The 23,151-nt window shown below is 36.1% G+C and overlaps 1 protein-coding gene across 2 annotated transcripts in view; it reads left to right on the plus strand.

The window, feature by feature from the left end:
- Nucleotides 1–22,809, plus strand: part of GRB14 (growth factor receptor bound protein 14) — a 124,139-nt gene extending 101,330 nt beyond the window's left edge. For both annotated transcript variants that reach the window (XM_045831076.1, XM_045831085.1), the window contains 10 exons: nt 394–468; nt 2,528–2,665; nt 7,380–7,490; nt 7,684–7,779; nt 13,614–13,694; nt 18,581–18,697; nt 18,789–18,861; nt 19,001–19,088; nt 21,084–21,177; nt 22,428–22,809. In XM_045831076.1, the coding sequence (XP_045687032.1) occupies nt 394–468; nt 2,528–2,665; nt 7,380–7,490; nt 7,684–7,779; nt 13,614–13,694; nt 18,581–18,697; nt 18,789–18,861; nt 19,001–19,088; nt 21,084–21,177; nt 22,428–22,574 (1,020 nt within the window). In that variant the 3' untranslated portion in view covers nt 22,575–22,809. The remainder of the gene's footprint in view (nt 1–393; nt 469–2,527; nt 2,666–7,379; nt 7,491–7,683; nt 7,780–13,613; nt 13,695–18,580; nt 18,698–18,788; nt 18,862–19,000; nt 19,089–21,083; nt 21,178–22,427) is intronic.
- Nucleotides 22,810–23,151: the final 342 nt, after the last annotated feature.

The following is a 23,151-nucleotide window of genomic DNA, read 5'->3' on the forward strand; positions in this document are numbered from 1 at the left end:
GGCTGCGACCCTGAGTACACCCTTTATGTCTATGAGCTTTGCCTTTCTAAAATGGAGTTGATGGTCCTTTAGCACTGCTAGAGTGGTTGCAGGGCTCAGGGAAGAGAAACAGGAGCAAGCACACTGTTATCCTGAGGGCAGAGTTTTGTGCAACTCGAGGTATGTGAATCTCTTTGTGGGCGTCCTCTGAGGGTGCTTGCTAGCCTGGGCCCAGCTCTGACCTTTCCATTAACATACCTCAAGGTGAAGTCCACGGAGTGTCATTTTAAAAAGCACTTTGAGTGAATTTTCAGCACACTGATTTGAAGAACTTTCACTTTAGATTACAATGGTCATAACTGAAGCTTTTCTAGCACAGGTTTTGGGATAATGTAACCTGTATCTTTTTGTCAGTATTTTTTTCCAGAGCATATGGTGTCTTTTGCAACTGAAACCAACGGTGAAATATCCCCCACACAGATTTTGCAGGTAAAATATACTTCCATTAAAATGTGTTAAGTAATAATAAAGGGAAACTTTAAGGTCCATATATATAAATGTCTCAAATTTGAAATGTTACGTCTTGAATGATTAAATTTTGCTGGAGGTAAAACGGAAAAGAATAAGAAGAAAAAGACAAGAGCACAATCTGGGTAAAGAATTCCTTTAAATCAATAGGACCCTGTAACAATATTCTTCTTCTTCCCAGGTTTGGCTAATTGTCAAAGGTTTGTAAATGTTTAAAAATGCGTATCATGAAAGGAAACTTGCAGTTTTGTTTTGTGATGTGATTAAAGATTCTTAGTCTTTTGAAAAATTAAAATATCCATTAAATAGTAGATATTTTACTAATTTACTAATATTAACTAATATAACTAATATAACTAATAATAACTAATATTAACTAATATATTTACTAATATTAAGTTTTATAAGAAATGCCCTCAATCCTATCTGTTATAAAATACTTAGCAATTAAATCAAAGGAGAAAAAAGGTATAAAATATGTCTATTTTATACATCAATATTTGTACTACCTAAGACAGAAATACTTGAGTAGAATTGTGAAATATTACAGCTGAAATAAGAGTACTGGCTATTTAATGAAAAATCTCATTGGTTTTGCATTTATTGGGCTCATTTCTTTCAAACTGTCAGTAATGTTAGGGGGTCATTTTCCAAGTTATTTTCATTACAGTAAAAGAATGATTTCAGTTATTTTATTTTTGATAAATCAGTAGATTTTATACCAGAAGGTCTATAGTTGTTAGCAGGTTCGTACTGAGCAATATCTTTATAAAGATATTGCTGTTTGATCTAGGCCCTGGGCATCCCCAAGCACACTCAGTGCCCACTGATCTTAAGTGAAGGAAACTTTTAATATTCTTCATTTAATATTTTCAATATAGATACTACTTTAAATATGTTGATATTTAAATATACTAGTAAATATATTAATACAAATACTGGATATGATTGATTTGTTTTCTGTGAGATTTTTAATATGTGGCATTTCATTTTTACACTTCAAAATATAATAAAAACATGATTAACCTCAAGAGATTTTTTTTCAAAGCTATTTATATGCTACCGGGTTTCACAGATACCCCGTCAGACTATTAGGGTGAATGCAGTGGTGGCCCCTGGCACCCCAGCTCCCAAGCCTTCTTAGCACCTCATCAGCAGGATGTAACAGGATGCGGGTGGGAGTTTTCCTTCTGCCTTCGTTCCCAAATTCTTCGATAATGGAGTTATATTACTTTAATGCTACATTATAAAAACAAGAAAATCACAGCCTTGGAATCAGATAGTCGTGCATGTGGCTCTGACCTCTTCTGTCCACTGAGGCAATGTTTCCAGTTTTTAAAGCGTTTCTTCTTTTTCTAGTGTGACCTCTGTGACTCCCTTTTTAAAATTTAATTGGTTTGCTTTAATAACTTGGAAAGCACTCAAACTAAAAAAAGTAGTTGCCTGCTTTGCATGTCAATTAATTGATATCTGTGGCTCATTACATTGAAATTGTTTTTAGTAATTTACTTAAAAAACATAAATATCTACTAGCAGCATTTCCTTGAGTAGCATTTTGTAATGTTACAGTGTTTTAGCTAATAATTTTTCTCACTCTCAGTTTTACCTTTTTGCATTTGTTTACTCACAGGCATGTTTATTTTCTTTTTTTATGAGATGCCAGTGCATTTTCATTGTTTTATTAAAGGTGCTCAGCACAGCCACGCAGACGGAGCTGTTCCTTTTCACTCAAATAAAGATTTTATTTATTATTTATTTTTAGAGAGGGAAGGGAGGGAGAAAGAGAGAGAGAGAAAGAGAGAAAGAAATATCAATGTGCGGTTGCTGGGGGTTATGGCCTGAAACCCAGGAATGTGCCCTGGCTGGGAATCGAACCTGCGATGACTGGTTCGCAGCCCGCACTCAATCCACTGAGCTACACCAGCCAGGGCTCATATTTAAAATCTTAACATGATTAATATTAAGTTACAATATCACTGATTCAAAAACCATATGGGAGTGTCTGATTTTCTTTTTCCAGATGTTTCTGAGTTCAAGCACATATCCTGAAATCCATGGCTTCTTACATGCAAAAGAACAGGGAAGGAAGTCCTGGAAAAAGATTTACTTCCTTTTAAGAAGATCTGGTTTATATTTTTCTACTAAAGGGACATCCAAGGTAATTGGAAATATCAATGATGTATTATAAATCATAGATAAGTTGTAAGTTAAAATGGGTTTTCCTTTTTTATTACTTTATTACTTGATTTCAAGAGTTGGTAAAATCTTTGGATTTGAACATTTGTAATAATTCGTTTAAAAACTAACTCTTCAGCAGATGCCTATACTTGCATACATAACTACTCATACATGTAATTCCCACAGTGCTCAGCATTGTGTAGTCTGTGTTTCTATGTAGTCTAGTAGATGTAGCCTATGCCATGTAGTCTGTGTTGTATAAGCATTCACATTTAATGCAATGCAGTGATATCTTTCAAGTAAAACTACTTTTGAGAGTTTTCACAAGAGGTTATTTTGATTGTATTTTCATGCATCTATTGTCAGCGACAACATTGTTGATTCTTTATGGTAACGGTCATTTTTCTCTGGCTGTTTTCCAATATTATTATAATCATTGGTGTTCAGTAATTTTCCTGCCAGATTTCTAGGTGCCTTCAAATATATTTTGATAACGCTTGCTTGATTCTCAACGTATGCATTCAATCTTTAAATTCCTATTTTTCTTTTATGCTGGAGATGTTTATCCATTATTTACTTCACATTCCCATTATTTGGTCCTTTAAACTTTCGCTAGGATTAGCTGTCTTGGCTAGTCATGGCTCCATGTGCCCCTTTGCTTGTGGCTGCCTAACTTTCGTCTCTGTCTCTGCCTTCCTGTGTCTCTTATAAAGACACTTGCCATTGGATTTAGGTCCCAACTGCATAATCTAAAATGATCTCATCTTGAGACCCTTAATTTAATTACATCTGCAAAGACCCTTTTTCCAAATTATGTCATAGTCATAGTTTCTCAGAGGTTAGGACATGGACATATATTTGGGAAAGCTATCATTCAACTCACTACAGGAAGCCAGAGAAAATTTTTCAGCAAGAGAATGAAATGATCAGGTTGTAAGATTAGTATGGCTTACCTGGCTGGGTGGCTTGCTTGGTGGAGTGTCATCCCAGACCAAAAAACAGGTTGTGAGTTCGATCCCCAGCCAGGGCACATACCTAGGTTGTAGATTAGATACCAGGGAGGGCACATGAAGGAGGCAACTAATTGATGTTTCTCTATGTCTCTCTCCCCCACCAGCAACCCCTTTGCTCTCTAAAATCAATTTAAAAAAAAACAAACAAGACTTAGCCTCAGGTGAGAAATTTTTAAAAAATATGTTAGTGTGGCCACACTGAGCTTAAAAATATCAAGAAGAAAGAGAAAAAGAGAGGAGGAGGGAGCCAGGGAGAGAGGCAGGAGAGGGGGAGAGAGGAAGAGAGGGAGGAGTGAGCAGCAGAGATGCTAACTAGATGATAATTTGGTAATTCAAAGTGGAGGTGATGGGATCTAACTGAGGAAGAGCAGTGGAGGAAGAAAGGGATAAATGCCAGATTAAATAGAAAATGGCTGTGTTTATGTGACTGATTGATATGAAAGAAGAGAAAGCATTAAAATATTCTTAGAGAAAAATAAAAAAATAGAAAGTGTTGTAATAGAACAAACAAGAATAAGAGGTTTGCTAAAAGGTCATTATCTTAGAAGTGATATGCTAATGATCTTAGCTCCAAATACCCTGTGCTGAGGGTACAGCATCCCAGAGCATGGTTAACGGTTAACAATGGAGACGAATTATTTGGGTAGTGGTCTCACGGGACCTAACAGGAGCCTCAAAGGAGTGATACTTGACTCTTTTCCCTGTTTTCTCCAACTGTTTTTTACATGGTTTCCTCCTTTTCCTCACATACTGTTTTCTTTGTTGCTGTTTGTGTGCATGTGTGTGTATGAGTGTTAGTGGTAGGATACTTCATGGAATGGGGCTTTACTAATTTAGACCTCTTCCCCTTACAGAAATCTTTTATTTTGAAGTATATATCGTTTGACTGCTTATGTTTTATCATAGAGATGCATTTAACTAATTTTTCGTGACCATCTAAATTAGTTTTCACATTTTCCTATCATAAATAATGTTAGGATGAATAATTACCCATTTTTGTAATTAAAGTTTTAGACTTTCATTTTTACCACTTTAATGAACTTGCTCTTTTCCCAGTGTTCCTAGTGTATGAAAGTGCACAGGAGAATGTCTTTTGAACAATTGTGGATCATCTTTTTGCTTTTAAAATCAGAGAAAAGTACTTTTTAAATGTAATCTTGCTTATTTCACTGTGTTTTATTTTAAGATTTTTATTTATTTTTAGAGAGGGGAGGAGGAAGGGAGAAAGGAGAGGAGAGAAACATCAGTGTGTAGTTTCCTCTTGCTCACCCGCTACTGGGGACCTGACCCACAACCCAGGCATGTGCCCTGACGGGGAATCCAACCGGTGACTTTTTGGTTCGCGGGCGGTCACTCAATCCATTGAGCCACACCAGCCATGGCTCACTGTGGTGTTTTTGTTTTTTTTTTTCCCAGTGATTCTTCACTGGAAGATGGGATAATGTCTCTTGAGTTCCTGAATTCTTAGTCCTGTAACAGGTTTCTCATTAAAATCAACTTCACCCTTCACTTTCTTTCTTCCTTACTCATTATACAACACAGCTCTTCTTACTTCCACTTGATCCATGCTTTTATCCTTGCAATGGTCTTCCCCCTGGCTAGGCAAAATCCTAAGCATCAAATCCCTATTTGTGGTCTGGACCTTAGCTATTTTCAATGGTGTCTGACTTTGCTGTGCATCAGTTCATAATACTTTTTTTAGCCTTGCCTAATAATCTCATGTTCAATGGTCCATACATGAAAATGATTTTAAGTCCCCTCAATAAAGAACTATGAGGTATTACGTAACCTCAAGTATGATATAAATTATTCTTGAATAATTTATACATACATTATATAAATGATATATATAAACAATATAACCTCAATAATGACTGATATAAATTATGTAGATTATCTGGTATCTAATACTGACATTTCCACCTGGCACGTAGTCAATATCTTGCCCTTTTTCTGTAAGAAGGGCCTCAATTTATTTTACTTTATAAAGATGTAGGCTATGAAAGAATTAGATAACCACTGCTATAAGCCTTGAAGATGTGATTGTGGCTCATATTATAGAGAAACATGTAGTAGCTATAGAGAAACACCCTCCTCTCCAACCCCTCTGATGTTATACAAGTGCACGCTTAGCTTTTACTAACCATGCCAACTCGGCCTTGTAGTCTTAAAATGCCATAAGCCCTGATATGCTTTGGGGCATATGTAATGGGGAAAAAAATCAGTCAAAAGAGGAAACTCACATGCCTCTATGGCCTTCCAGGGTTTCTTGAGCTGCCTTTTTCTTACATTTGAATGACTCAGTAACTTTGACTTGTACAGTATCAGTGGGCAGGGGTGTTCTTGTTTCATCTTTATAGAAATCAGACATTTTTTTCCTGATAAATCAGTTTCTACCTAGGAATTCAGCTTTAAAGGCCATGCCAATAAGAGTATCTTTTTCCTTTCTCCTCCCTTGTTCCACAGGCTCTAGGCTGGGTCTATTTTTGCAATTTTCTGTTCTGTGTTATTTTCATGGAATTGGGACCTATAGTCATTCATTGGATCAAAATGCCTAAAAACAGTGACATGTAGAGAAACAGTGACATACATAGAAATTCTCACTGTAATGGTCATCAGGGACAATATAGCCTGCTAATAAATGAGTGAAACTTCTTTGGATTTAGATGTGAATTGGCTGCTCAAATTGCTGAATGCTCTTTTTCTCTCTCTTCTTCCTCTCTTTCTTTCTCTTTCTTTCTTTGAGAGCATTACTGAATTTCAGTGCATTTGAATCACCTGAGACTTGGTAAACTTCAGATTTTGATTCAATGGGTCCAGGGTGGGCCCTGAGATTTTATATTTCTAACAAACTCCCAGGTAATGCTGGTGTGGTTGGGAACCATGCAGCAAGCAGCAGCGAGGTTTTAAAGAACAGACGTATTTTGGTCAGTTTTGATTATATATTCAACCCCAGAATTGAACACTTCTCCAAGTTATTAACCTATCACAGAATAATATGGCCTAGGGATTTCCTATGACCAGTTCTAAATCTCATGGATTTCTCAGAGAAGAAATAACTTCATGATTCCACTTTGCCTTGAAAATCAGATACATCCCACTGCCAAGTAATTTCCCTGAGCTCATCAGAACAGACTTCCTTCTTTCAATAAAGTAAGATAGCCATGTCTCCTATCTTGTTGCTTGCTGTGGCGTGTTAGGCAGTACACAGACGTGAGGGATGGTTATTTCTGAACGAAGCAGGAATCGTTGTCTGTGTTGCCTTTTTCTTCTCTAACTGCTGTGGAAGCTTAACCCATCCTTCTTCCTTTTAGAGAACTGCCATTATTTGAAACCCAGAAAGGAAAACATTTTCAAAAGCCATTCTTTCTGTCTTCTTGCCTTCAAAATCATTGACATGGTGGTGAAAGGGGATAATTTTAGAATAGGAAAGTGGTTTTCTTTTTGTATGTTGGAAGTTAAATTATAAACAAGCTACCACTTCTCAAATTAAATGATATGGTCTCAAGCTCCTGGTTATTTAAGAATATAGTGTCTTAGTTTTTCTTCCCTTTTGTTTCAGGGACATTATTTGAGATGATTTTTGCCAAGATATAAATTACATAATATAATAGAAATACAAAATAGATACTGCCGAATAGGTACCTGTGTCAACACTCACATGTATATATTTTTTTAAAGGAACCCCGGCATTTGCAGTTTTTCAGCGAATTTGGCAATAGTGATATTTATGTGTCCCTGGCAGGCAAAAAAAAACATGGAGCACCAACTAACTATGGATTCTGCTTTAAGGTACAGGCTTAATATTTTGATAGATGAATAAAGCAAGCCTCAGCCTTTTAGGTAAGCTTGAGTTTCTTTTAGTTTCTTTTAAAAAGAGATAGCTTTCTCTTACACATATGGGAGAATTTTAGTGGCTTTTATTTCAACAGGTGTTACCTTCAAGATATGCATTAACGATAAACAATGTGCTGTGGCCTTCTAGCCTAACAAAGCGCGGGGGCCCCGAGACCTGAAAATGCTCTGTGCAGAAGAAGAGCAGAGTAGGACGTGCTGGGTGACCGCGATTAGATTGCTTAAGGTAATCTCACTGCAATCTTGCGTTTCTATTAAATGCTGGGAGTAGCATCAAGGTTTGAAAATAGCTGTATTTCAAAATGCAAAGATTTGCCATGAGTCTGTGTGGGAATGTAAGAAGTGAAATCACCACCACCCAATGTGTATATTGTATTTTTCTCTAAAAGATAATAAACATTTGCAGAGTAGAGTGGAATAACCTAATACATTTATCTTTTTTGTGTGAAGTATTCTACTTTTAGAAATGTTATGATTTTAATTTTGCCTAAGAATATACATTTATAGCCAGTAGAACTGACTGAAACTTCTCCTGTACATGACTTAGTGTGTATTTTAAAAAATTGCCATCAATCCGTTCATTATGAAGTACATTTTGAAAGGTGCCCACCTGGATATATATATTTAGTGTAGTTGTTTTGTATTTCATTTTTGTATTGTATAAGTTGCTTTCTATTTTAAGTATAACTCAAATTATTATATAAAGTTTATGATAGATATATTATTAAAGCATCTACCTTTGTGTTATATAGAAATTACAACTGTCATAAGTATAATTTGTGGGTAAACATTTTGGAAGGAATAAGGATGTTCTAAAGTTAGGTATATAGGGAAGACACAGAATTGATTTCTTCCAAAATGTATAGAAAACATTTGTATTTGAAACCTATCTGCTAGTAAATTTAACAGAACTTTAAATTTAAAATTATAAAATTATTAACCATTTACTTTTGAGGAAGGGCAGAATAATCAGAATCAGATTAGTTGTCATACCAGGTTTGGAAGAGGGTTTGTTTTTTTATTCTTTTAATTTTTTTAATTGAAGTGAAATTTACATAATATAAAATTAATCAGATTAATGTGAACAACTCAGTGGCATTTAGTATATTCAAAATGTTGTGTAAACACCAACTGTGTCTCACTCCAAAACATTTTCTTGCCCTGGCCCTTGCTCATTTTCTTGCCCTTGCTCAGTTGGTTAGAGCATCATCCCAATGTGCCAGAGTTGCAGGTTTGGTCTCCCGTCTTTGCTCGTGCTAGAAGCATCCAGTGATGCATAAATAAGTAAACAACAAGTCGATGTTTCTCTCTCTCACAAAATCAATAAATGAAAAAAAAATCTTTTTAACTATTTTCTTTACCTCTAAAGGAAACTATACCTGTTAAGCAGTTACTTTCAGCCCCTGGCATCCACCAACTTTTGTTCTATCTCTATGAATTTCTCTATTTCATATGAACAGAATCATACAATAGGTGACTTTTTGTGTCTGGCTTCTTTCACTTACCATAATGTTTTATGGTTCATTCACGTTGTAGCATACAGCAGTAGTACTTCATTTCTTTTTATGGCTGAGTCATGTTCCACTGTATGTCTATGTATGTTAAATAAGCAGTTTATTTGTTGATGAATATTTTCATTATTTGTACTCTTTGACTATTGTGAATATGATAGAGAAAATACCCTGAGGTCTCTAATTTTCTCTCCCCTTCCATTAGAATTGTGGAAAGCCAGTAGAGGACATGCTTTCCAACCTTGTTAGTCAAGTCTTCCTCCCTTCTAACTTGGGCTCAAAATTAGGACCCAACACAGAAGCAGGTGGTAAGCCCATGTCCTCAGATTAGTCTTTCAGTGAATCTAACACACCGCTGACTTCACTAGGATACACCATTATTTTTGTGTGTAACTAGAAAGTAAGAATTATGCCAATAATATTATGATATGATGCTATGATATGATGCGATAAGTAATATGAATTACTTATAAATTTATTTTCACTTAGCTTAGATTTATGCAGACCTAGATTTTCATCATTTATTAGTTTTCTGTATGCACACAGAGATATATACAAATATATGAAAATATATGTGTGAAATAAATTAGTTGAGATATCCTTAAGTTTTTTTATATTCTAAGTCTGGCTTTTCTAAATAATGTTCACCTCAGAGTCAAGGATATTCATATTTTCCACAGACTATCCAGCTGTATGCTCTCAAAATGTTTGGGAAAGTTGAACCTCTCAGATGGGCACCCTGCTCTGTTCTGTGGGGTTGTCTCTCTATCCACTGACATCTCTTGTGCAAGGTTTGATGCTAACGATTTCTCAATCCCACCTGTTTTGGGTGGTGACAAGTTGGTTGATCCGTGGTGAATATAAGATGCCACAGATTATAAGTCAAATGTAAAGATGTTAAAATCTGAGAAGAAATGTGTGTCTAAGAATTTGTGATCATTTCATATACAGAATGCTTAGTTTCTGTCAGATTGTCCCCTTCTCACATTTTTCTCTCACCTGACTCTCCTCAAAGCCACTTGCAGGTCATAAATGTCTAGTCTCAACATGCTCTGTTACATTAGTTTTCTAGAGCTGCTGTAACATATGACCACCAAAGTGATGGCCTAAAACAGTACACATTTATTATCTTATCCCTCTGTCATTCAGAAATCTGAAAGAGGTCTTCAGCGGCCCGAAAACAAGGTGACAGCAGGGCTACATTCTGAGGGCTACTAGGGGAAACCTGTTTCCTTGCCCTCTCCAGCCTTAGTGGCCACCTAGATTGCCTGGCTCATGGCCCCTTCATCCTCCCTCACAGCTAGCAGTATGGACTGGGTCCTTTTCGCACTGCCATATCTCTGGTTCTTTCCCTTCTGGTTCCTCCTTGTGCTTATAGGGACCCCTGTGGTTACATGGGATCCAGCTGGGTAGTCCAGGATAATCACCTTATTTCAAGGTCACTTGATTAGCACTCTTAATTCTACATACAACTTAATTCTCCTTTTCCATGTAGCCTAACATAGTCATAGGTTCCAGAGATTAGAACGTGGGCATCTGTGGGAGCCATTATTCTGCTACCACATTCTGGTCCCATTGGTGTAATTGTTTACCACAAATTTGTTTCATTTGTGGTAAAGCTTTTCCAGCTGAGGCTAGGGAGGGAGGCAAGCACCAGTGAGGACCTTTATCTTGGGGCCAGTGAGAAACCCATGAAGGATTTCAAACAGGAAAGTAATATGATCTGTTTTACACTTCATAATATCCAGATTCATGAGTCTGGGCTTGTCAGCACAGACATACCTGAGACACTCTAATAGGGGACTGAGTTGGTTTTCCTGGCAGGTTGTCAATGGGGTACCTGTTTGATCCCTGTGGCTGGTGTGACTTGGGTCACCTGGTGTTAGAGGTATCTTTAGATCCCCACCTTTGGTTGTCTATTGTGTTATTTCCAGGGTTTACCATTGCACAGAAAGCCCTCAATTAATGTCCTTGATAGGTTCTTGAGAACTGCAACTGCAGAAATGATGTGTAATGAAACCAGTATACCAAAGGCTAATTGATAAAAACAAGAGTTAAGTTTCTATGGTATACTTCTGGTCAAATGAATATCACCAAACTTCTAAATACAGACCTCAAACATTGAAATAAATGTGAGTTTTACATTCACTTAAGAATGATGTATAAAAATAAGTGAGAAAATGATTTTCCCATCTGTTCAGGGTTGAAGGTGGTGGAGCCCATCCTGGCAGTTCAGGGCTCAAGGCAGGACCAACCCTAGAAGAGATGCCCTTCCGTCGCAGGCACACACACACGCACATGCGTGCACTCAGATGGGACAGCATAGACATGCCAGTTCACCTCATGTGCACATGTTTGGGATGTGGGAGGGAACTGGAGTCCTCAGAGAAAACCCACACACATGGAGAAACGTGCAAACTCCACACAGACAGTGGCCCCAGCTAGGAGTCAGTTCTTCTTTTCCTCTCATCAATGTTTTAATCAAATGAGGACTTGCTGTACTTAGTGGGGAGGAGCAGGGACAAAGTAGTCTATGTTATGTTGGCTGGACTGAAAGTACCCTTTAGTTTTTATTATATACTACTTATTAGACAGCCTCCCCCAAGAATTTGGCATGTTTTATTTTCATTTCCCTTTTGTTTTCATGTAACATCAGATGGAGATACTCCTGTTCTCTTTGGAGAAATCCCAGTTACATACAGAATCAGAAAATCTGAGACTTAGAAAAGGCATTTGCTCATCCACAGTGTCCTAGTTACATGTTTGCTTCCCTTTCCTTCAATTAAAACTCTGCTAGCTTCACTCGAACGTATTTTGGTCCCTTCTCTGCCCCTCCATAGGGACAGAGAAATGATAAAGCGGCCCATGCCCTACCCCTCAGCCAGAGTTAAATGCCTACCACAGACCTCCAAAAGCACAGAAGCAACTAGCCAGCGCCACAGGTACCAGGGACAATACATCTCTAAAGAAAACAGTCTTATTAGTTGGTAGCAGGCTTTTCACTGCAGATAAATAAAAGGTGGCCAAGCAGCATGGACCTTGTGACAGTATTGGCTGGAGGTTATTGTATATTCTCCAAAATGAACTTCACTAGGAATGGAGCTCCTCTGTCTTCTTTTAAAAATTATTGTAGACTGAGAGTTTATTTATAATAAATTTTATTAGATCTCATCAATGTCAATCAAACTTTAAGTAAAAAAAATAATTTTTAAAAGTTGGGAAATAATTAGATAAAAGAAGTCAGCACAGAATTTTAAATGAGTGTGGGTTGAATGATATTCAGGTTGAAAGCACAGTCTTAAACACAGTGACTTTCCTTCTCTACTCTGACTGTCTGCCTAATTACCAAATATATCCAGCTTGCTGAAATCATTTTTAAGGAAATAGTCTTTAGTAGAGAAATAGCTCTGTTGGAATATTTAAATAGGTGAATACCCTAAGGGTAAGATTAGTTTCCATGGTGTGTCTTTTTTATATATAGGACCTACTTTTAATAAGTTCATTATGGCTCCATGAAATGGAGAGAATTGTAGAGTATAGCAAAACAAACAAACAAAAAACCAAACAACAAACAAACAATAACAATCAAACAAAAAACAAAACCTCTTTGTCCCATCGGTTTCTCTTTTCTTTTTTCTTTTTTCTTTTCTTTTCTTTTTTCTTTCCCTTTTTCTTTTCTTCCTTTTCTTTCTTTCATTTTCTTTCTTTCTCTGTACCAAAGTGATTTAAATCAAAGTGGGTTATCTTCCAGTTTCAAATGGGGACCACTGAAAGATAAGTCGGGTCACAGAAGTTGGCATTCTTAATGTCTCTGAAACTAATAATCTGGTATTAGAGTCTAGACCCATTCTTCTCTTTGTAGCCTGGCAGCCCAAGTTTTTTGATGCTACCTCCTGAAAGTAAAGATGCTGCAGTTCTTATCTACTGCCATTTATGTTATATTTTGTGACCCTTTGTTGGAACTCGGCCTAATTCCCCATCATTTTGATTTCCCTGAATTTAGAGCCAAACATGAAACAGTGTCATAAATGTAATGTAGGTTACATTTATGAGGAGGTTACAGAGCCAGAGATCTTTGACATAGGGCCCAGTGCATGGATTTACCAAAGAGACAATGTAATTCATCAACCAGTCATTGAAAGTTTTGGTAAATTTTACCTGGTTTTGCTTAGGATGTGTTTGCAGAGTCTTTGGACCATAAAGCCTTCCCAAGTGAGCTTTCCTATCACTAGATAATGTACCCCTCCCAACAATTTTGCTGTTGGTGCTAAAAATTGTGTATAGAAATGTCAGCTCCAGATCTTTATACTGGTGAAGTAGACCTTAAATAGTGGGTACAAATAAAAACACTATTTTTTAAATGTATCATTTTAAGGCCCTAAAAGTTCATCTTTCAAAAATTTTGTTGCTTTAACTTGTTAGTTTCAAGGAATGCTTAAAATTTTTATTTTTTATATTGATGGTGTATAATTAATGAAGGTGTTGCTTTTTGTAAATTATCTGTGTAGTAAAAGTGGTGGGACTGTGTCTTTATTCCTTTGTTCTGCAGTACGGCATGCAGCTGTACCAGAATTACATGCATCCATATCAAGGTAGAAGTGGCTGCAGTTCTCAGAGTATATCGCCCATGGTAAGGACCATATTTTGAACCTATATTTCATTTTATATTTATGTTATCTTAATCTGCAGTTATAGTACATTATAATACATTTACATTCTTTCCTTTCTATCAGATAAAGTGACTCTGGCATCATCTTACCCTAATGTTATATTGAATTATTTTTTCTTAGAGTTTGTATGATTGCAGCCTATGTATTAAAATCACAGCAGTACAGTATACATGAAATACCTAATTAAAATAGATAGCTGTATGTTAAAGAAATTTTTCAAATATTTGAAAGAATTGCATGAGTCCTTCTGTGTCATTACAACATTTGAAGATTAGATCTTAATAAGATAATACATAGAATATTTTTCCTGGAGTTGTAGATGTTTTCTTAATTATTGGTTTTGATTATTGGGTTTATTTAATTTAATATTAATTCTGGAATTGTCATAGTCTACTGTACAGATTTGGAATTTTAAAAGCTGTACTATACATATGTAAGCTCTTTTGCATTCTGGATTTCTAACAATAAAAATTTTAAACTTCCAGTTTCTTGACAAGCAAACTGCTCTCCAGAAAACCCCAAAATTGCCAGCTAAAATACAGGCCAAATGTTGTATTAAGTGTAGTGCCACTTCTCAGGTTTATACTGTGCACAACTTGGGTATTGGTCACCAGACACACACAGACACGTTCTTCTTTAGGACCTAATTTTAACTTTCTGTACATTAACACAACTTTATTTTTTAAATTAAACTTTATGTTCTGCCAATTTGCTTGTGCTTTTTAGTATTGAGTACATTAAGAATTCAGATGTGTGTGCCTGTGTTACAAATCAGCTAACATGCTGCACTTCCACTTAGGTTAAAAATACGCTCCTCGAGCCTGTGACCAAGAAGGAGCATTTTCCCACATGTAATGTAGCAGATGAGAGGCTGGATTCTAGGAATGGAGCATGAAATAATGTTGATTGTGAAGCCTGATAGACTAATATGGAAAAAGAATTCCAATCCTTTAGTTCTGCTGCTTTAAGTTATGGAAGAGTAACTTCTCATCTTTGTATCATATTACTTTTAAGCTCTAAAATGAGAAACAGGAATGTAATGAATTTTTATAAAAGCAATCACTTTAAGGTATTTTTATAATTTGTCAGCTTATCCTTATCTTTCAATCTATATATATAGGAATAGTAATGAATTTTATTATCTTAATCCTTTGCTAAACCCTTCTGCATTTCTTTTAGAATCTAAAGTTATTAGGATGAACATGTTAATAGCAGTCATGCATTTGAAGGCAATTATTGTTTAGTGTCCTCTTCATCATGGGAAAAATTGTCATAAACAAAGAACTTTCTATTCTCATCACTGTTAGTAGCATACAAGTATGGTATTATTCTTGACTATTTCCATTGAACGTGATCCTACTGTTGATCAATATGCATATGACAGTTTGGCTAGTGTGTAGCTTTCCTTGTTCAACACCATGTGTAGGAAAATGCACTTGTTGGGTGAATCCGGTTGAAAACAGGAATTGAAGGAGATGGGCTGTGGGTGTCTGTGATGGGGACCTGTCTGTTCTGTATGGCAGTTGTCATGATCAGAAAACACTTGAGATTTTAGCTCTGCCCTCCTTAATTTCCATGAAGGAAACTAAGAAGTGTGGGGAAAGTATTTGTTTTTATTTTGGTGTCTATACCTAATCCCACTTTCTAGATTATTGTGGAAGAATCAGTGACCTATATAATGGATATTAGTCCCCTTCATCTGCCTTTGCTGGTTTTCATCCAAGCACTGTTTTCAGTGCAACATGGAAGTGTTAGTGTAAAGGGGCAAAATTATTATCTATCTTCTTCAGAGATAAATTTTGAGAAAGGAAATGAGAAAAACACAGTCTCATGCCATAATGAACATGATAGTTATACATAACATGTAACAGCCACCACTGTCAGCCTTTGAAATGAAAATCTTCAGCAGCTATTTCAGGAAGCCAAATATAATTGGTCCTTTTTAAGGGAAATGGAGGATTCATTAAAAGGAGCATCTGTTAATATGGTCCTGGATGGAGTGAGGGGATGGGAGAAGAAAGTCTACACAAATTCTTATTCCGCCTCACTTTTGACGCTGACCTAAACATTCCATACCACAGTTTCTTCCCTATGCCCCCCCACTCTGTGGTACATAAAAGAACTCCAGGTAGAGCCTGCCTGTCTCTGCTTTTACCATGCACTGTGTGACCTTGATGGAGCCACTGGTGTCCTGCAGTGTAAATTATGAGGGCAGTTGAATAATTTCTAGAATCAATTTAATCTCTGATGTCTGGTTGCCCTATATGAAGTCAACGAGAGAACAACATCTGAGGAAATTTTATGCCCTCTTGCTAAGGAATACACTGCAGCTTTATCTAGATGTTTTTTTAATGGGGTGGCAGAGAGTGAATGGCTACTAGTTGCCACACAGCTAAACTGCCTGAAAAACATTTTATGTCCACTCAGAGTGACTGGATCTGATCTCAGTGTGTTTGGCTTGGATAATCCAGACTGTACCCAGGCCTTTCTTTCTCAAAAAAAGAGGCATGCCCTTAAAATTATGGACCATTTTTTTTAGGGTTTGCCCTGCTTATACCACCAGAAGAAAGAACTAGCAATATAGACAAATGTTTTGAAAAATACACTGATTCTGAATGTTATCAACATTGTTTTTCTATGTGAAAGAAATTGAGCTGAAAATGACCTTTTGAGTTCAAGTCCGATTTTGCTTCACTTTCGTTTCTTTGTCCACCAAAGGTAAACTATTAATTTTTTATCCACCACCTGCCATTCAGTAGAAAATATTTACTATGTTCCTGTGTTTCCCTTTAGTGTAGTTAATGTAGCAAATGAAAATACTTATTTGTGCCCTGACTGGTGTGGCTTAGTGGATTGAGCATTGGCCTATGAACCAAAAGGTCACTGGTTCGATTCCCAGGCAGGGCACATGCCTGGGTTGCAGGCCAGGTCCTCAGTTGGGGGCATGCAAGAGACCACCAGTCGATGTTTCTCTCATACATACATCAATGTTTCTCTCCCTCTCTTTCTCCCTCCCTCCTCTCTCTCTAAAAAAATGAATATATAAAATAAAAAAAAGAAAGTACTTAATTGTATTGTAGATTCCCTACTTATGTCAAGTAATTATGGAGCATGAGACCTTGTTTTACATTCTAGTCTATCATATTGTAGGCCAAAACAAACAAACAGAGAGGTCACATTTATTTATTTATTTTTCCTAATAGTACTTTGATGTTATTAGGAATTCGAGATTACAGAGTCTATTGTTACATGTGAGGCAGAGATATAAGGATAAGGCATCATTATGACTGAGATTAGTTACTCTGTGGTTTGGGAAGGTGGAGGCTTTTCTTTAAACTTGGCAAAAACAAAAGTATACCCAACTGGTACACAGCCCAGCACAGAAGATCACAGGTGAGAAGGGCAAAGTAAGGTATGGCAGCAAACAGAGATTATAGAGACAGCAGCTGTCAGTTATAAAGGCTCCTGTAACAAATGAAGGATTGCACGTCAGATCTCTGGAAGTAAAGATGAACCTTAATAAAATTGTAGACTTCAGTAGCATGATTTGAAGAGGAAATAACAAATTCTAGTAAAGTGCACAGTGCGGGATGTTGTGATAAATGAGCCCCCGCCCCGATTCTTTGTGCATGGATGAGGTTTCAGGCACCCATGTGACTGGAGACTGTTAGGCCGAGTTAGAAAATTTGGCTGAACCCTTGTGGAGAGATGCAGAATGGTCTTAAGCTGTGAGTCTCCCGATGCACATTGGTTCCTCATTTACCATGAGCCTTCCATTTTTTGTTTTGCTCCTCTATTAACGAGTAGAGAAGGACATAAACATTGTCCATTGTCCATAGTTTTTGAATTTTTTTCCTTTGGAGAGTTTTAAATTTTTAAAAACTGAGTGACACACTTGACTGGAGATTTTGACAATTGTCTTTTTTAAAGATGCATGACTTGGGTGGCATACTTCTTAACAGATTGCTGTGTAGTAGAGCCCTAAACAAATAAAAAATAAAATTAAGTCCAGGTTTTGGGTATTTTATTTTCACATTCAGAAAATAGGAACACAAAAAGTAACTGACAAAAATTATTAGCAAAAAGTTGTTTGAAATTATGTTTAAAGATGTCTTCCTTTTTATCAGTTTTTCTTTGTCATTGACTTATTTTTGCAGCCCTCAGTTTGCCATGATTATTCTCACAAGATGAAAAAATATTCATATATTAAATTAAAGAAAAATGTAAGAATGTGGAGTTATCTAAATTATTTCACTAAATTTGACTTTCCAAGTTAGATGAAAATTGAGGTGGTTAACTTATAAAATGCATACTGCAGTTCTGTTATAAAATGCATACCATTTCTATCTAAAGAAGTGATAGAAGTCAGTTTGTTATCGCTTTAGTGTATCATGAATGTTAATAAATAGCTGCTTCATAATTAGATAGATTTGACATTTAATTGATAATTGATGATTCTCAAAGTATAATAGAGAACCAAGTTCAGAAGTAATGGATCTTTTTATCCACAGGAAGGGCTAAAAAGCTTTTCTACTTTGTTGTCTTTCTGTTTTACCAGAAAATGTGAAGAGAGGGTTGTTTTAGGAGAAAGGCATGCTTACCTTGAAAGGTTTTAATCCCTTTATTGGACACTTAATTCACTTACCTTAACTAATAACTGTGTAACTTATTTAACTAAATTATTTTATAGCACCATTTTACCTTGAATATGTATTGTTAACATTTTAATGTCCTGCTAGCCACCTTAGGAACCACATCCTAGAATGCAAACATATTGCCAGCAAAGCACTGCAATATAACTTCAAATATATTCTCATGGTAAAAAAAAAATGTGTTTTTTTCCCAGAGAAGTATATCAGAGAATTCCCTGGTAGCAATGGACTTCTCAGGCCAGAAAAGCAGAGTCATAGAGAATCCCACGGAAGCCCTTTCAGTTGCAGTTGAAGAGGGACTCGCATGGAGGGTACAGATGGGTTCATGTTCTTTAAAAAAAATTGTGAATTGAGTTTGCTTCACTCAGAAAGCTGAAATTTGTTTTTCCCTTCTTTGTGCAGAAAAAAGGATGTTTACGCCTGGGCACTCACAGTAGCCCCACGGCCTCTTCACAGAGCTCTGCCGCGAACATGGGTATGTCTGCATCCTCGCCATGCCTGGGTCAGGGTGCATTCAGGTGTACTCACTGAGGGTTTATGGTAGAAAGTTCGCATATCGTTCAGCTGTGATCATTTCATACAAAGCTTTGTATTTCTTCACTCTGTTTCTTCAGCTATCCACCGCTCCCAACCTTGGTTTCACCACAAAATTTCTAGAGATGAAGCTCAGCGACTGATTATTCAGCAAGGACTTGTGGATGGGTAAGTTTGATTTTGAATGGTAGTGATTTTTATTTCTGCTATAGTCAGTAATTACTTATTCAACAACACAAAGAGTTTTGACTTCGACTTACTAAAACAGAAGGGACTTTGTTCTATAAGGATGGCTGCCAATGTATCCTAGAAATATCTATACACCTGTTCCATCCTGTGTGGTTAATATTTGTGCATAAATGAACAGATAACTAAATGGGGTGCTCTGCTCTTAACTGACAGTCACTAATATCAAATTTTGATGCAGGGTGTGTTAAGTAAAAAGTTGCTTTATATATTTAGACTTTCCTTTTTTTCTTTCTGTTTATATTCCAATGTCCTTTATCTAAATTTAAAAACATGAAGTAATATAAACCTATACAAAGAGTCCTTCTTGACATTTTCTCATATTATCTTTTAGTGGGGTACCGTGGAAGATACAGGAGAAATATAAAATATATTATGAACAATTTATACTCTCAAGAATTTTTTTGTCAACGTATTTCAGATACTTCATATAATACTGACTACATTCTCTTCCCAAATACAATACAGTCGACGAGGTTGTTTTGAGGTTTGGATGAGAAATGGAGCTAGCATCAATTTAAACAAGGGGTGATGGGCTCTTATATCTTTCAAGGGTTGGCTTAAGAAGATGACAAGATTTCAAGGTGATTTAATACTGACATTTGGATAAAAATGCATCTTCACATGGAAGATTATTAATAGCAAGTCAGAATTTCACTAGACTCTAAATAAGAAAACATGTTAATATGCTTCCCTGCATGGGGCATGGTCTTTTTAGATATAAATTTGGACATTCAGCAGAATCACAATCTGATGAGACTAAGAGAAGAAATAAACTGTGAAGAATAGATAAATGTTTTGGAGGATCATAATTTCCCTTCCTTCTGAGCCCAGTTTTTGTAAATTGAATGAAATAATTGCATAAAGAATGATAGCATCTTTACTTTTTTAATTAAAAATTTTTTCTCTGGCATTTCTTTGGAAAGAAGTGATGATGCAAGGCAGGCCACTAGGTGGTGGTGGTGACTTACTCAGGAGTGGGAGACAGGTACAGCTTCATTGACCAGTGAAACCCCCTTTTGTCCCCTCTCCCAGTGATGCAGAGTTGGGATCTCGCACAGCATAGCTGAAATGGGTAATCTCATCAGACGTCTGTGCTGGCTCAAATTTGGCTGCCTCTTTGCCCAGGCACACCGAGATTAGTACTGGAGTCACCACTGGAGACTCTTTGCAGTCTGTGTGCCAACAATTAGTACAAAGCTGGTTTTGCACTGTATTGCCAGTAAGGAAGAGTCCACGCCTGGCAGCACTTTTCTTCTAGGCCATTAGGCCACATCTTGTTTTCCTGGCTTGACATCATAAAGGTTTTTCTGCTGCATTTTTCCAGGTTAAAGGACATGCTGTTTGGGTGTTTCTTTATCTTAAAATATTTTGCTCATACACTTAATAAATGATTTCAGGGTTGATTTTTTTAGAACGTATTTATTTCTCACTTTCTGTTGTGTATGTAACAGTAGGAAGCAAAAACAAGAAAAAAGGGGATCCAGAAGAGGTAATTAAAAATAATTTCCTTTTAAATAATTTTTTCTTTCAGGGCCTAATATGACCCAGAAGTTAAAATGGCAATATGCTAATGTCCCATTCTCTGTGCAAAATAGTTACATGTAAATACTCAATTTTTCAGTGGAAAAAAGGAGACAGCACCAATTATTGATGCCATCATAGCATTTATATGGGTTATTGTGAGCAAACAGTCTTTCAAATGGGCTATTAAAATTAGCATGAAAGACAGTTTTAGAGTAAAAGGTAATGTTAGACCATATTGTTTACCATGTTGGATAATCCCATCATTGAATACGCAGTGGGAGAAAACTAGCCGCATTTATGTGTATACTTTCTGGTTTTGTCGCATGCTGTATTTCTATGAGAACCAAAAGTAAATGTGGAAACACACTGAAATTCTTTCTCTTTCTTTAGAGTTTTCTTGGTCCGGGACAGCCAGAGCAACCCCAAAACTTTTGTGCTGTCAATGAGTCATGCACAAAAAATAAAGCACTTTCAGATTATACCAGTAAGTAATTTATGATTTCACATTTGTATATTAGAGGTGATCTTGATGTGTACGCATTTGGAAAATTTGGTTTTCTCTGGTTCTTTCATTAAATATAATTTGGGGTTTTTTTGACTAGAGTTAAGTTTGGCATAAATGGTTTTATGAGTCTGAATTAATGTAAGAAATACAGGAATTGTAAAAATTAAATTTTCTTTTCCCGTGAAATTTGATTTAGCAATATCGTATAGACCTCATGCCCCCTGTTGTTTAAAGGCCACTAAAGATTCTTTCTCCTGAATTCTACTAGCAGTTCTTTAAAAACCATTATTTTACAGCCCTTTCTTCTCTGTTGTCCCAAAATGTGTTTTGTTTTGTTTTATTTTTTGCTTTTTTAGTTTGGTTTTTATTCATTGTGGATGGATGCACAGGTGCTGCAGAACTGGAGATTATTTCAACTATTTTGAGCACATTTAAAATTTTTTATGATTCTGCTTCTGAGTGGCACAACTTGCTTTTGGATTTTTGTTGCTTCTGCTGGTGTGTGTGCACACATTTGTTTGGTATATATGCATGTGATCAGTATATTGGAACCAGGTAGTGTGGAATAGAGAATTATTCTAACTTTCAGGAAGTGTTACATGAGATTGCTAAATTACTGGTGTTTCCATTTGAATGGACTCTTTTTGGAATAATCCAAAGTCTGTATGAAGTGTCTTCCCTACTTCATACATTGATTATGTGAATGATGTTCCTGGCAAGTATGAATTGCTTAATGCCAGGAGAGCTTACTGACAAGACCAGAAAAAAAGGAACTTTGTCAGCCCATTAACATAACATTTTATTGCTTCAGAATCAATTTACTCATACAAATTATGTGAATATTCATTTTTAATATACTAAGTGAGCCTGTTAGGTAGACAACATTTAGAAATGGAAGTTAATGTCTGTAAGTGGTGTCATTAATACCCTGAGTAGCTCAGAGTTCTCACTGTGTATTGATTCCGAATAGTCATACTAGTCTAATTACAGAACAATGCAGGAACTAGAGGTAGAGAAAGTACAGCCATATTGCTTATACTGGGATCAGATGATATTTCCTTTCAATGCAAGTGAGGTTATGAAAAAGAAATTGGCATGCCATTCTTGATATTGTCCTTTAGTTATGTAAGCTTGAATTTGGGCATATAAAGACGCAGTATACAATGGAATGTGATTTTCCTGCTGGGTTGTTTGCCCTTCTCACTAGTTTATTGTTTTTCCTCTTGCAGGTGGAAGATGACGGTGAAATGTTCCACACCCTGGACGATGGCCACACGAGGTTTACGGATCTGATACAGCTGGTGGAGTTTTATCAACTCAACAAGGGTGTTCTTCCTTGCAAGTTGAAACATTATTGTGCTAGAATTGCACTTTAGCCAAACCAGAAGTGACTTGTTAAACTTGAAGAAAAAGGATTCAAGGAAAAAAAAATTAAAAAAGGAAAAGGAAGACCATAAAAAGGGTGAAAGCATTGCCACAGTGAAAAGAATCTCTTTCACCTTCAAGTTACAAAAAATAGTTTGTGTACTGATAATAAGCAAAGATTTGGATTGCTGTTATATCCATCATTTAAAATTCATTAGTTAAAATTAAACCTCAGAAAAAGAATGATTTGGTGTGTCCGTGTGTGATTTTTACATTACTACACTATTTACTTCAAAAATGCATATTTTAAACATTTTTCTGTCCTTACTGTAGAGGCATTAGGATTATCAATTCAAAACATGAAAAAAAAATGGGGTTCAAAATGAATTATTTGAGGACTGAGTTTAAATTATTTACTTTTTCTTATAACTTAAGAAGTATGATTAAAAACTTGGTATCAGTTAAAAGAAGCTACCCATGATCTGTTAATAAAACTAAAAACTATTTTGAATTATGTATTGTTTGAGTTTACTGTAACCTTAAAATCAAATGATATTTTGAGGTAGAAGCTTAAACTTATTTTGAAAT

This window comes from Phyllostomus hastatus, unplaced genomic scaffold, assembly GCF_019186645.2.
Source record: "Phyllostomus hastatus isolate PE091 unplaced genomic scaffold, TTU_PhHast_1.1 phas_contig_1, whole genome shotgun sequence".
NCBI lineage: Eukaryota > Metazoa > Chordata > Mammalia > Chiroptera > Phyllostomidae > Phyllostomus > Phyllostomus hastatus.